This window comes from Pituophis catenifer, unplaced genomic scaffold (genome assembly GCF_029215685.1).
Source record: "Pituophis catenifer annectens isolate HBS135680 unplaced genomic scaffold, rPitCat1.0.hap2 SCAF_1, whole genome shotgun sequence".
Lineage (NCBI taxonomy): Eukaryota > Metazoa > Chordata > Lepidosauria > Squamata > Colubridae > Pituophis > Pituophis catenifer.
Window position 1 is genome coordinate 189,960,027 of NW_027256881.1, and position 14,804 is coordinate 189,974,830.

The window sequence follows — 14,804 nt, forward strand, 5'->3', positions numbered from 1 at the left end:
TTGTAATAGTTCCCCTGAAGAAAAAGTAGGTCTGGATAGAGGTTTTGCAAAGATGTTTGTGTACAATTATCTTCCTTTCTTTTAGCTCCGTAGTCTGGTACACCTCCTTTTCTTCATATTGCTTATAACAGTGCCCCCCCCCCAACCTTTTGGGCACCAGGGACCAGTTCCATGGAAAGAGGTTTTCCCGTGGGCTGGAGGGGGTGTGGTTTCACATGTTGCCTGCATCCCACGGATTGGGCTTCGCTTGCTTTCTGGCATGCTGAGCAGGGGTGGGTTCTAAAATTTTTTACTACTGGTTCTGTGGGTGTGGCTTATTTTGTGGGCGTGGTTTGATGGTCATGTGACAATTCTTTAGGATTTAGCAGAGGTACTGGTCTACCAGGCTTTTAACTGCTTGCAGAGCTGTACCGGTCTACCCATTTGTTTTTGGAGGCACCAGTCTACTCATTTGTTTTTGGAGGCACTGGTCTACTGATTTGTTTTTGGAGGCACCGGTCTACACATTTGTTTTTCGAGCGCATTGGTCTACCACCATACTGCCTTTTAACACTGATCAGCTGTAGGGTGACCCTTTGAAGTCCCATGGCAAGAGTTTAAACAGTTTTTTTCCTTCTAGTCAATCAGCTGGGACTCGGGAGGCAGTGAATAGATTGGGGGCAGGGCCAAATAAAAGGTAAGAATAACGCGGGGGGAGGGCCCAGCTCCCGAACAAAGAGAACTGGTTCGGTGATGTCATATCATCACCGCTACCACCTCGGCCGAACCGGGCTGAACCAGGAGGAACCCACCATTGATGCTGAGGACTGGTACTGATCCATGGACCAAGGGGTTGGGGATCTGTGGCCTATAGCAAAAGCATCTAGGGATATTAATGAGCCCTGGGGTTCAACAAACTTTCTGCCCTATCTGACTTGTTCAATTTTCAAATAAATTATTCTAATTATGAAAACTGGAATCTAGACTGTTGCAAAACATCTTGATGATTTAAAAAAAAAAATGCCCTCAGGCCCCAAACGTTTACTCAGAAAGTGAAAATGGTGCTTGTTCGGTTTAAAACTGTTTCCCACTGCTTCAGAAAAAGTATGAACAGGAATTATTGGGGATGTTTTGCTTGTATGTGGGGGACTTGGAAGGACAGCAAAAATAATTCTGGTAAATTGGCATTTTGTAATTGATTATGTTTCGATAGAAGTCATTTTGTGAATGTGAGTGTTCACAATATACCATATTATTGAACATTCCAAATGTATCCACTAGGTCTCAAAGCTTGTGGATACCTAATATACCTTATACCTGAATTAAACAAAGAGTTGTTTCATTTTTTTTGGATTTAGACAAGCTGGTTGTAGAAGTTAGATACCAAAAATAGCCCAGGTTTTTTTTTTTTTAAAGCAAACAGAGAAAATGGGGGACAAAAATCCCCCTTCAGACATTGCATTTTAAAAATAGTGTAGAAAAAAATGTAACAGTTGTGAAAGAATATCTGAAACAGACAAGGAACTTGTATTAATTTGGACATCCTGTTTCTAGCTGAGAACTATCATTGGTACATATACTGGCTACATATAATTATATTACATGCAGCATGTGTCTCTACTCTTGTGCACTGGGAGAAACTAAAAACTGTACTTTTATTTTGTAATTTCTATAAAGATAGTTAATTAAAGTACATTTCTCCAGTTCTGTCAACACGTTAAGGCCACTCAGATCTGTTTTATTCTTTTGTACTTTTATTTGCTACAGATGAGAACATTATCCTCAATGTGGCAAACTTTTTATGTAATAGCTTGTAAAATTAGAGAGAAGACAACAGCTACATAAACTGCCATAATTTGGTGTCATGCTAGTGAACTATATTTAAACTGATTTTAATAAGAGTGCATTAATTACTAGTAGGAATTTTTATTCTGTTTATAAACAATTTGCATAGTTGGCCTCTGGTTGTAATAAAGATGAGCTTGAATTTGTAGGGCTACTACAGAAAAGGACTACCTTTTGGCCCACAACTTTTTTGGCACCAACTGTAATATTCAGTTCAGACAGGTGGAATAATATTTAGCAAGTCAATCCCTGATATATCCTAGTGTGATGCCATACAATGCTCTATATAGATAACAAATTCTTGGAATTCAAACTGATAACCAGTGCAATGACCTCAGGATGAACATAATTCTGTAACAGTGAGCTTCCCCATTTAGCAGTCTGACCACTGTATTGGTCAGCAGCTTTTGCAGCTTTTGAATCAGTCCTGTATATAGTGGGGCACTAATTCAATTGTATTATCATGAGTATACAACATTTGTATATCAGTCAAAACGCTTCCTAGTTTAAATATAGCCATAATTGATATGCTTGTTTAATCAAAATCTGCCTTGGCCATTACTCCCAGAAGCAACAGCTGCAAATGTAAGGTACCACCTCTTTTAGAGAAAGAAGTCTTCCGTTCTAATCTCAGTGAAGATCATCTAGCAGAGTGACCAATGAAGTTTCTGCTCCAGGACTGGGCCAAACTCCCAACCTGCTCAAATACAAGTCTGCAAGGGAAACCTACAAAATCATCTAGAAAGCCTAATGTCTCCTTATCCCACCTATCCTTCATCATTGAGTTTGGATCACTTTGAACAGTGAGACGTGCCAGAAATCCACAAGCACATTACATGTTTAGAAGTACAGGCACTTCTCTGCTCTTATTGTTATTGTTGTTAGGTTTCAACCTAAGCACATAGCAGTGCTCATTCATAATCACAATTTTGATCACAATTGTTCCAACAATCTTCTCAATTTCATTCTTCCCATTACTTCTAGGAAAACTAAAACGTTGCCTGGTATCAGCAATCAGAATAACTTTTTGGGTAGTCTGTTCCAAAGATAAACCGAATGTGACATGAAAATGCCTACCAAATTGTTAAGAAGTCCCTAAGCATGCCTTGGAAACCCTCAAAAACTATACACACAAAACTGTATGGCTATGGTCAGTCATCCAGGTCATGGTTGTCTAAAGCACCTTTGGTACAAGTGTGTGTGTGTGTGTGTGTGTGTGTGTGTGTGTGTGTGTAGTTCTGTTTGTGTGTGATATTTTAATGCCAAACAAAATTACCTAACACTTGCAAAAATAAAAGGTGTGCATCTTAGTAAACCTATTATTGCTTTAAACAGCTTAGTAAAAAATTAGTTAAATGAAGCCACATTGAGACACTTGTGTTAATTACAAAGCCTACTGGAGGATCAGAGTCACATGTCAGGTGACATTAAATTGCTTTAAATGTAGGCACTCTGAAGGACACTGTACTGAAAACTTCACAGATCTGTCTGCTTGTAATTCTGACTTTGACCTACTCAGATTTTACAGTATATACACAAACACACAGTACTCTCCTTCTCTCCCTCCCTCTGTGTAGTCACAATTTTTAATTCTGAAATTACAACCTGATGAGGAATTCTCCTTGATACAATTTAAATTTATAATTCACAAGGCAATGGAATCAATTTACTAAGAAATTAGTGTTAAAAACTTTAGAATTTTGGGTTTATAATTTCCAGCAGTATCCAAGGAGCAAAAGAATGTTACACTTCTTTGAGCAATCCCAATGAACCAAAATGTATTTCTAAGCTTTCATTGTCAGCAACTTTCTGAAAGTTGGCTTTGCCTGCAGCAATACCTTCTTTCCTTTGAAGCCCACTGAACTCCAAGTTAGTCTGATCAGAGGGTAAAGCAAATGTCTTCTTAGTGTTGACATTAAAATATCACCATGTCAAAAAGTCATTTCTAGCACCAAGTGTAAATGAGCAGACTTCAGCAAATAAGTAAAACTTGAATGCTTCAATTTATTTTAGTCCAGAATTCCCCTCTTCAACTTCATAGGTCTGTTACTGAGTTTGTTTTATTATTTCACTACTTAAACCCAAACACAGCGTTCTCTAGCTAGCCTCTTTTTTTTTTTCCCAATACTATACTTCAAGAATTTTTGGGGGGATGCATCTAGCCCAGAATGTCAAGCTGCTATTATAAACTGGGCTATAGAACTTCTGGAATAAAATGTTACAGGTTATGAACGTTAAGAAGGAAACTCCCTAGATATTTATCAGATAAAACTTTAACAATAGCTTAGAGACCACATTTATCTCCTCGAGGAGACATCCTATATACTAGGACATCCGTTCATCAGATGGAAGTGCTGAGTAGAGAAAGTTTGAAAAAAACAAAAGTGTCTTGGCAGGAACATATCATTAGTTTTATACATTTGTACAAATGTATGAAGTAGCGGGTTCAAATGGCATGCAACAGTGACTCTCAAGACTCCAGCTTTTCATCCAACTATGTTATGCAAGTATCTAGAACCAATAAGCCTGTTAGCAATCAAAATAATGCATTATTCTGTCTTTTTATTAAAGTCATCTTTTAATTTCTCTTGCCCTTTTAAAGAAAGAAGCTCTTTAAAGTTTCTTTTGCAGTACAAAATAAGATAGAAATGAAGAATGAAAAGAGGTCAAAGGAGAAACTACTTGGTGCACTTCATTAATGCCACTGGAAAATGTTCAATCTAAATTAGATTGTTTTCTTTGTTAATCTTTCTGCACATACCATTCATCTTTGACCCTGACTCATAGCATTTACCCAATCACACCTACTGCTTATTTTTCTATACAAGAAGTTACTGCCAATTATATCCAAGACAATCAAAGGGTAAAGAAAATGTATCTGTTGGATTTCACTTCATTAAAATTTCGGATATGGACAAGGTTTAAAGATAAAGAGAAAACAAAAATGTCTACATTAATTCTTAATATGTGACTAAAAAGTGGCATAATAATACAAAAAATATTTTTGTTTTTTGAATGGTAGAGCTTTAATGTTAATGAAAGATCCATCTGAAAGATGTTTGTTTTCTTAACTATTGTATCATTATGGGGAAAAAGTCAAAAGTGAATTATTATAAGAATGAGAAATTCTGGTTTAAAATTCACATCAGTGATAAATTCATAAACTTGATCTATTCTAGGCAAATATTATTTCTGCTTTAGCTTCCAGCCCACAGCATGAGGGGGATAGTGCTGCTAGAATGAATCCCTTTCAATTGTTAATACAGGTAATCCTCGACTTATGACCACAATGAAGCCCAAAATTTCAGTTGCTAAATGAAACAGTTGTTTAATGAATTTTATCCTGTTTTACAACCTTTCTTGCCTCAGTTGTTAAGTGATTCATTGCAGTTGTTAGTTACATGGTTGTTAAGTGAATCTGGCTTCCCCATTGACTTTGCTTGTCAGAAGGTCGCAAAAGGTTATGACATGACCCCAGGACACAGCAGCCATTATAAATATGAGTCAGGTGCCAAGTGTCTGAATTTTGATCCTGTGACCATGGGGATATTGCAGTGGTCATATGTGTGAAAAATGGTCATCAAACACTTTTTTCAGTGCAGTTCCAACTTTGAACCATCACTAAATCAATTGTTGTAAGTCAAAGATTATCTGTATTGTAATAATCCATTCTTGGGGGCGGGGGGATGGGAAATTTGAAATCATGACTCAAATCTATAAGAAGTTGTTCAATTCTCTCTTTAGAACAGGTTCAAACCAGGATGGTCCATCCTCCATCAGAGATTTCCATACTGAACTGGGGATACCCAAATGAACAGCAGACCCTATGCACAAAAGTATCTACTAGCTAAATTGGATCAGTATTATCTATACACAGTATGTATTGGAGATCCCATTAATTATTTTTTCTTTGAAGTCAGCAAATCAATGGACTTTCCTGTTCTTCCTTCAGATCATATTCCTCTCCACCATCTGCTGTTAGTTGCTGCTGGGGTTTTTTTTTTAATTGCTGTCCTAAACTAAAAATGACATTAATATAGTTCTATTAATTTTACAAAACTTATTAATTTCATGAATCTTAGAGCAATAAAAATATCGAGAATGTATCACTAAGTAGACTTCATTAAGACAAAGCCAGAATTATTCTGAATAACTTTGATGACCAAGCTAAATTTCCTTTTACTTTACGAAGCATCTCTCTGCCAATTTCATGTCATTGTACTTAATTTACACCTTCAAGGTGAATGCAGAAATCTAAGTCTTTCTCCTTTGGCACAGGAACCTACATATTCAACTCAGCATTTCCTTTTATTTACTCACACTTATATCTGAAATGACTATATTTTAAAAATATTATCTGTTATACTAAAAAAAAAAAAACAATCATGCATGAAACCAAAAACTATATGTCCCCATCTTATGCTACTGTATTATTTATGCTTGTTTCTTTATGCTATTTTTATATATGATTCAGGCACAGCCAGAATGGAGAAACAAAATCAACTGCACCTTTTACACAATATTAGATTTATATTTGGATTATGGATGTATTTAAACATGAATCCATGTAAGCATCCTTTCTATTTTTTGAAGCTCTAAGTATCATAAAATCTGTTTTTAAAAGAAAAAGATTTATAAATCTATATGCAGTGTCATCCTCAGCAAGTTTAATTAGAATTAAGACCCTAGGTAGGCAAAAGATTTTAAATGTCAGGATTTTCTGGAAAAAAGATATATTGACTCCTTTTCTGTTTTTTTTTCTTTTTTTCAAATTTCCCCCTACCCTATTCTAATAAGTATAAACATTTTTGTTTAAATATATTTTCCTCAGCCTGATATATAATACATAGAGGGCTGAAGAAATGGGAATTCCACAAAATTTGCATTAACAGTTAAGAAATAATCAGTCAGCATAAAGTGTGTTATGTTCTTTCCCCTTATTACACTGCATACTGTGCTGCCAACAACATATGCTGACACTCCATAAGGTTTTCACTTCCACCTCTAACAGATACCAAAAAGCAATATGTTTCTTCAATCCAGCCTCACTGGTTGCCGGAGATACTCTTCTAGCAGCAGCAAAATTGGTTTATGCATATGCCATGCATTCTGTAAATTGACGAAAATATGTTGCATTTATGTAACTGGACTGCTCTTAAAGTCAGTTTCTAATGTGAAGGTTTAATTCAATTCAGATAAGACCAATGTTGGAAAGAATTATATGTGGACATTTGTGGAATTTACTATAAGCATATGGTCTACTGTAAGTAATAACAGAAATATTTTTTAACATACACTAGAATAAACATGTTTTTTTTTAATGATTTCAAGGAAAACTTTCCTTGTGATTTCTAGAAATTATTTTTAATCCTTGGAGGATTTAAAGCAGAGATGGAGAACATGGGACTTACACATGTCACTGACATGTGTTGGTTAAACCTGTTGGACACTGGAGTTCTGTACTATCTGGGAGATTCCCCAACTCCAATAATCTCCAGATCAAAAGGTATAACTGAGTAAAACAATATTGGACAGAAGCATAAACATTTGATTATCTGGTGAGCTCATCTCTAGTGAAGGAAACAACACTGCATTTTTTTTTAAATTTGATTTATATGCTGCCCTTCTCCGGAGACTCAGGGCGGCTTACAATGCGTTAAGCATTTCATAAGCAACTCACCCATTTAAACCATTAAAGACAACAAACTGGAAATACAGTTGGCTGAATGGTCAATTTTTTATTCTTGAGGGTCTTTATGTTCTCTGTATAATAGTCCAAAAACTGCTGTTGTAATTGCCACATCCTGATCTTTTGAAATCAGTGCTTCTCAATGACAGCCAGATTTTACAAGCAAGTTAACAAGTATGAATGACTGCATTTGAAGAGATAAGTTTGCTGTCAAGAAATAGAATGAATCTGTGCAACAATATGTATAAACAATAAGCACACAGGTGCACTGTTTTTCTTACACATGCAATAATGACTTTAATATACATATTAAATACACCATGACCGCATAATTTTACTATGAAACCTGGAATAACTATTGCAAAACAAGACTATAAGAGCTTTCAAGACGTTCTTGAAAGGTAGCGCAGTGGTTAGAGTGCAGTACTGCAGGCTACTTTTGCTGACTGCTGGCTGCCAGCAGTTTGGCAGATCGAATCTCACCAGGCTCAAGGTTGACTCAGCCTTCCATCCTTCCAAGGTCGGTAAAATGAGGATTCAAATTGTTGGGGGCAATATGCTGACTCTGTAAACCACGTAGAGAGAGCTGTAAAGCACTATAAAGCGGTATATAGGTCTAAGTGCTATTGCTATTGCTATTCTTATAACTACCCTTAAATCTTTTAAGAAAGCCTATTAGATGAATATTGGCGAATGATGGAAGATACAAAAAGTTTTAAATACTACCATCATTCTAGTTCATTGAATCAAAAAAAAAAAGAAGAAGAAGAAGAAGAAGTCTCAAAGCTGCAAAACAATCCTAACTGAAATTTCCAGGGAACTAATTAATTGCTCTCACAATGTTTTCCTTATAAAAGGACATTATTCTTCACCAAAAAAATTAAAAAGCCCCGGTCCTGAATGCAAAAAAGTCTAACTTCAAAACTTAGTAATTTCAGTTAGAAGAAAAAAGAAGAAATGGGGAAATCTGAGATTGCTAGCTCAGATTTGATGTTTCTACTCGATTAATGGACAGCTACAGGGTATGTAGAGTATGGCCAGGAAGAGTTTTGAAACTTTTTAAAAGTTCAGTTACTCTGATTCTGATTGCCCTCTTCACAAATTCTATTTCATGCCATACATTTTTTTCTATTTTATAAATCACCCTTCCCAAATATTTTAAGTTTGGGAAGGTTCTATAAAATGGAATCCCTTGACACATTTCTAGCTATTAGTTTATTCCTAGGGGTAAATATTTATGGTTGGTTGAGCAATCAGCCAGATGTTTAGGTTGGATTTGGCATTTTTATCCACCTATTGAGTCTTTCCCAAAAACCTCAGATAGGCAGATGTTGATGCTTGATGATGCTAAAGGTATTGTTGCAGAATGTAAGCTCTTGCAATAGTTTTCACTATTTCCCCCCATTTGATGGTGAGCATGGCACATTTGTCCAGTCCAAACTCCATTGCAATATCTTGGCTATATATACAGAGAGTGTCAATAATGACACAGTAAATAGCAATGTTATTTAGGGGAGATTTCCTCCCATTTCTTACTCTTTCCTGCTAAGTTACATGTATACAGAATTCTAGTCTTATAACAAAAAAAAAAAAACTATATCCAAAGTTTGCATACAATGTCACACTTCTTTAGACTACAAACCTATTCCCATTTATCAAGAGGTCTCATTGAAATCAGTATTTACTTCTGAGTAAACATATATAATATGGAGTTCTTAGAAATTTGACTTCTATCAGCTTATTCTTTTTTCTAAGTCTTTTCTTTCAGCTCTATTGCTTTTTTAGTGCAATACTTATATGTCATTTTCTGAAACCAGATTTTTTTTTAGTCTCAAATGTCTTTGATATTAATCTTACAGGTATTGTCTCTTATATAACCAGCTTCTTTGTTCTCTGCCTTGCAACTACTTCATACAAACATGTATATTTCCTATGAGAGCTGAAATTCTTGCGTTAATCACACTATGCTTTTCAAAAAATAGTTATGTTTATGTTTGCCCATTTTGTTTTACCCTTGTAATTTAACGCTCAGCTACTATATTTTCAGGACTTACCCATCGATGCCAGCATCATATGCCTTTCTTTCTATCTATAGGACTGGAGAAAAGATACTATATAATACTATACAATACTTTGCTTTTTTACCTAGTATCATTTGGCCATTCAAACACATTCCTTTACATCTCTTACTCTGAAGATCGACAACACACATAGCAACATTGCTTAAAAGAAGAAAAAGTGAGCTGAAGAGCAGAGGATAAGCTGCTCAGCAGTGGCCCCTTTTGGTCAAGGAAACAAATTGCACAAATACAAGACAGGAGAAAGAAAAGGGGGGGGGCAAAGAGAAAAACTTTCACTTCAAATTATTGAGAACCCTTTCCTTACCTTTCACGTTATTCTTTAAAACGTAACCCTAACACTACTGTTTCCAATATTGATGATGCTGACCAGCAAAACATTGTGTGATGCTGACAGTTTAAAATTGATTATATTGCGCAGATGTCATGAAATATTTTCTGCTTTGAGCAAGTCACTTGCACAATGTGTACACAGGGGAATGGAATTCCTTAATCCCTTCAGGTAAAATCTAAACCCTGACTTCATTAATAATGGACGCTACCGCATAAACACTGAAAAAATGGCTAATTGTCTAAATAATCCATGTCTCACAAAATTATTCCCTAAAACTGTCTTTGAGTTTTTAATCCTGGTTATCAGTCTATTTTAGGGGTACAATTTCAAATCAAATATTTTTCATTTTTGTCTGCAACTGGAGCCAAAGAAACATCATGGATGTGGTTACTGGGAGTCAAGCTTGACTCAAAGACATTTAAATAATGCTTTATTTAAAAAATAGCGCTCTATATTAATCAGAGTGCATGTTAAAATCTGTAATTATTTTTAATAAAAGTTTTTGTAAACAATCCCATGAGTGGAAGGACTGACTCAAGAAACATTCTTTTTACTTCCTCACATGAAATGAAAAACATCTTCTAAAATGAGGCCTGATGGAATATGAATCATCTAGAACAACAAACAAAGCTTTTATCTTATTTTAATATGCAAATGTAGGCATTTATTTTTGAAAAAATACATTATATCTCACATGTTCTTATTTATTGGGCAAGTTGTCTACTTTTTATTTTGGTTTAGTTTTTTTAAGCCAAACTTGTTTTACTATATAAAATAGAAACAATGTGTTCTCAAAGTTACATAGTTTATATATTTCTTCTCATTGAAAATCCCTCATACTTTATAAGATTTTCTGCATGCCATAACTTTAACCACTTTCAGGCTCTGTGAAATAAAATTACATTTGTTCTCTGCTTCTTTTTGAGAACATTAGATTATATTAATTCACTACCATTACCTCTCAAAAGGTTTGCTATACCACTTTCAATAAACTTTTAAGCCTTTTAAATCCAATGCAAAGTCAAATGTAGACATTAACCTAGATAAATTCAGAAAATAATATTCTTCGGTTCAATTACTGATTTCATTTCTAAAGATATGCTAAATATAAAAAATAAAACTGCTCCCAGTTATGCCCAAAGCAAGCTCAAAGCAAGTGAATACTGAAGTTTCATTAGCTTTGCAGAAGAAAATAGATGTGTTTAGAATGTGATCTATGTGACACTATACAGATTTCAAAAGAATTCAAATATAACTTTTAGAATAACATCCGCACACATGTCGACTTGATGGTATAAACTTCCACTATTGTATGAAGTATAATTTCCATATAAGTTGATGAAAATAACAGTCATAATAGTTCACTCTCTACTGAATTTATTTACCTGGAGTTTGAGCTCACCTTAACCTTGGAATATTTACTAGGAGATACTTACCACTGGCTTTATAGGGGTCTATTTAATCATTATATATAGAATAATAGCAATCATAAAGAGATGGAGTTGTATTAACTATACAAATCATGTACTTTCATTGAATGGTCATGTTTGGCATATCTAAATGAAATTAGGTAGAGAATTACAAAATGCACCAGAATATAAATACTGGATCATTCCTGCCATTGCTTCTCTTAAGAGTTAATGGTCAATTTGGCAAGTTTTGTACCCATTTAGTTTTAATTAATTAATACATACTTGCATGCATACACATACACACAGCCCTCCTGACAGATTTCATTTCTGCCCATTCGATAAAACATGAGTGAAAGATAATTTAAAGTAGATAACATCACTGGAAAGAATTTGAAATAGCTAGGATGCAGAAAACCATATATGTCATTCAAACGCACACAAAACTTTTTAATATTATTCATAATTATTTAGAATTTACCGCAAGCTTTCTTAATCATTGTATTTATATAGTAAATGCTAGTAAATCTTATAGGAACCTTCCTGTAAGTGAGATATGTATTGTGTTTCCCTATAGTTTGTTCTTATAGAAACTTTCAGAATGAAAAAGTGATGAGAAAGCAAAATCGTTCTACTTTACTTTCAAATCTGTACCAGCATTATGGAACTTCTAAAGGATCTGTATATATATCGGAGATATTAATTGACCTTGGCCTTCATTGAAACAGACCATGCTGATAATGTCACCTCTGGCCAGCAATGGGCCTCTGGGTTTTAGGCAGATGATTGAATTGGGTTCCTTCCAAAAACAAAACTTGTGTTTTATTGCTGAGTTTTATCTCTCTCCTCTGAAGTCCACAACTTAATCCCTATATCTGTTTTATTGAAGTTTCTCTCTAAGTGTTTTATTGGGGGGAAAAGCCAACAAGATTTGAGGATTTATTTCCCTAATTACAATTATTCTGGACACTTCAAAGAACATTTAAAGTAACTTGGTTGGCAACATGAATATATTACCAGCGCCGCCCCCTCCCCCCCCAATTTAAATTGGTGTTTCTTCCATCCATTCTGATTTCAGGCCATCTCAGGAGAGTGAGACCAATAGTCTTATTACATTACATGCACTCAGAAGTCCCACCATAGTTTATAGAGAATGACTCCCTAATAAGAGGATGTGGAAGCAGAGTCCTAAAAGCACTTTAACAAACATCAACATAATTCCCTTGTGAGAAAGTATGGAAGCAGTTTTAAATCTTCCCATTCTGACCAACCATGAAAAAATGGGGGCGGGGGGGGGGAGAATGTTTTGAACTTCCACCCATCATAACTCTTGAATAATCGTCTGGCCAAAAGCTCATTTTGTTATTTTCCTTTATTCTCTGAATACCTTGACCCCTTAAATTCAAACTGGACCGTGTTGATGTTCACCAAACTAAACTCAAAATGCCAGGTCTTCTCCACCAAGAGAGCTTTACAGCTTGTTCAGCACTCTACCTTTCAGGAGTAAGGAGGGCGCGAATGGACTAAGTGTTTCTTTCAACGCCATTTAAGAGTCCACTGGATTATCCTACACTAGCCCCAAATCAAAGTGCTACCTAGAAAGAATCTATAGAAACAGAAATAGTCCGAGAGGAAAACCCGTCTACAAACTAACAATTTTCTTCTTCTCCTTTTGGTTTGTGGTTTTTTTGGGGGGGATGGGTGGGTGGTGGGGAGGGAGAAAAGAAATCTCCAAGAAACCGACTCAGACTCCTTCTAGGAAAGCGCACCGCTCTGAACTGTCCAGCTTTCTGGAGTGCTGAATCTCCGAGTACTCCAGACGAAGATGTAAAGGACGAAAGGGGGCGGCGGAGAATGGGGGGGGGAGAGAGAGAGAGAGAGAGAGAGAGAGAGAGAGAGAGAGAGAGAGAGAGAGAGAGAGAGAGAGAGAGAGAGAAACGGAGAGGGAAGGGAGGGGAACAAACACCTTACCAGAGTTTTGTTGCCGTTTTTGCTGAGGGGACCTCGGAAAACTCCCTTGATGTTGCGAAAGTGCCCATTGCTGAGATGCGCGGAGCTGATGACAATGTAATAACACTCCATGGAGCAGCGGCCTCGCGGGCTGCCGCCGTTTCCATACACCCCGGAGGCGCCAGACCAGGCAGAGGCTGTGAGGCGCCGGCCGTGGGGTAGATGATTGGACTTGGCCGGCTTGGCTGAGACCAGGAAGCGGCGAAGGAGCTGGTTGATCCGGGGAATAACCAGGCTATACACAGAGGCATGTACTGCTCTCCCTCCGGCTGTTGTCTCCAAGTAAAAGCGGCGGTAATAGCAGCAGCAGCAGCAGCCTAACTCTCCCTTCCTTCCTTCCTTTCTCTCTCTCTCTCTCTCTCTCGTTCTCTCTCAAGGCGGGGAGCCAGATCGAGCGGCCGGGCAACCTTAGCTACAGCAGGAGCCGGCGGGCATTCATCACAGTCTCTTTCCGTCAGCGCAGAGCAGGCAGCAGCCAAAGGAAGAAGGGGGGCGGCGGCGGCGGCGGCGGCGGCATTAGCAGCATCTTTCCTTGGCTTCGCTGAAGGAGTCTGAGCTGCTGCCTCTCGCAGGCATGGCGCTATTATAGCGCACAGCCTTGCCGCTCCATTGCACTGAGCCAATGGCAGGGAGCCACTAGGCTGAGCTCGGAGCTGTCAGGAAAGTGCATCTGTCACACGCTGCCGTCTCCTCCCCCCTTTTCAGGAAAAAAAAAGAAAGAAAATAAGCACACACACACTCACACACACTCTCTCTCTAAATTCTCAAGCGCTCCACGGGAAAGAGCAATCAGGGCGGGAGATCGAGAGGGGACACCCCCCCCATCCCCTATCCTAGCAGGGGCTGCCGCCGTTGCCCAGGTATAAAAGGGGAGGTGGCGTTCAGCTCCCTTCCCCCAAAACAGAAGGGAAAGGCAACCGTTTGTCTTTGCCTGGCTGGCGGAGGGAAGCCTTTCCCTCCGCGGCAGCGAATCCCCCTTTCCCAGCGAAGTGACAATCGCAGCTGCTCCCTTCCCTTTGGAAGGGGAAGCGGGGGGCAGGTCTCCTGCCGGATCCTCGCTCGGGGAAAAGCCACACCGGCCCAGGTCTCTTTTCAAGGGTTTGTGAGACTGTGAAGGAATTTCTATTTATTTATTTATTTTTGCACGAGGAGGAAGCCACCCGATGGAGATCTGAGGAAGAGGGATTTTTTAAAAATAATAACAATAATAACAATAATAACAATAATAACAATAATAACAATAACAATAACCCCGAAAGCAATATGGAGCCTCTCGGTTCGGAGGCCGTCTACCTGAGAACCGAATGCAGGGACAGCCACAAGCGCGTTTTCTCTAAAAACCGCCTGCTCGTAGAATTGCGACAAGGACTGCTTCTTTGGGGGGAAGAAATAAAAGCGAAATGTGTTGGAAAGCAACCTCCACCATCCCAAGACCCGGATTGACTAGCGATAGAGAGATG

General features: G+C 37.6%; 1 protein-coding gene across 1 annotated transcript in view; it reads right to left on the reverse strand.

Annotated features, from left to right (window-relative positions):
• Positions 1–13,416, reverse strand: part of ZNF804A (zinc finger protein 804A) — a 243,214-nt gene extending 229,798 nt beyond the window's left edge. Inside the window, exon 1 of the mRNA XM_070956864.1 lies at positions 13,306–13,416. Within this exon, the coding sequence (XP_070812965.1) occupies positions 13,306–13,416 (111 nt within the window). The remainder of the gene's footprint in view (positions 1–13,305) is intronic.
• Between the last annotated feature and the right edge of the window lie 1,388 nt (positions 13,417–14,804).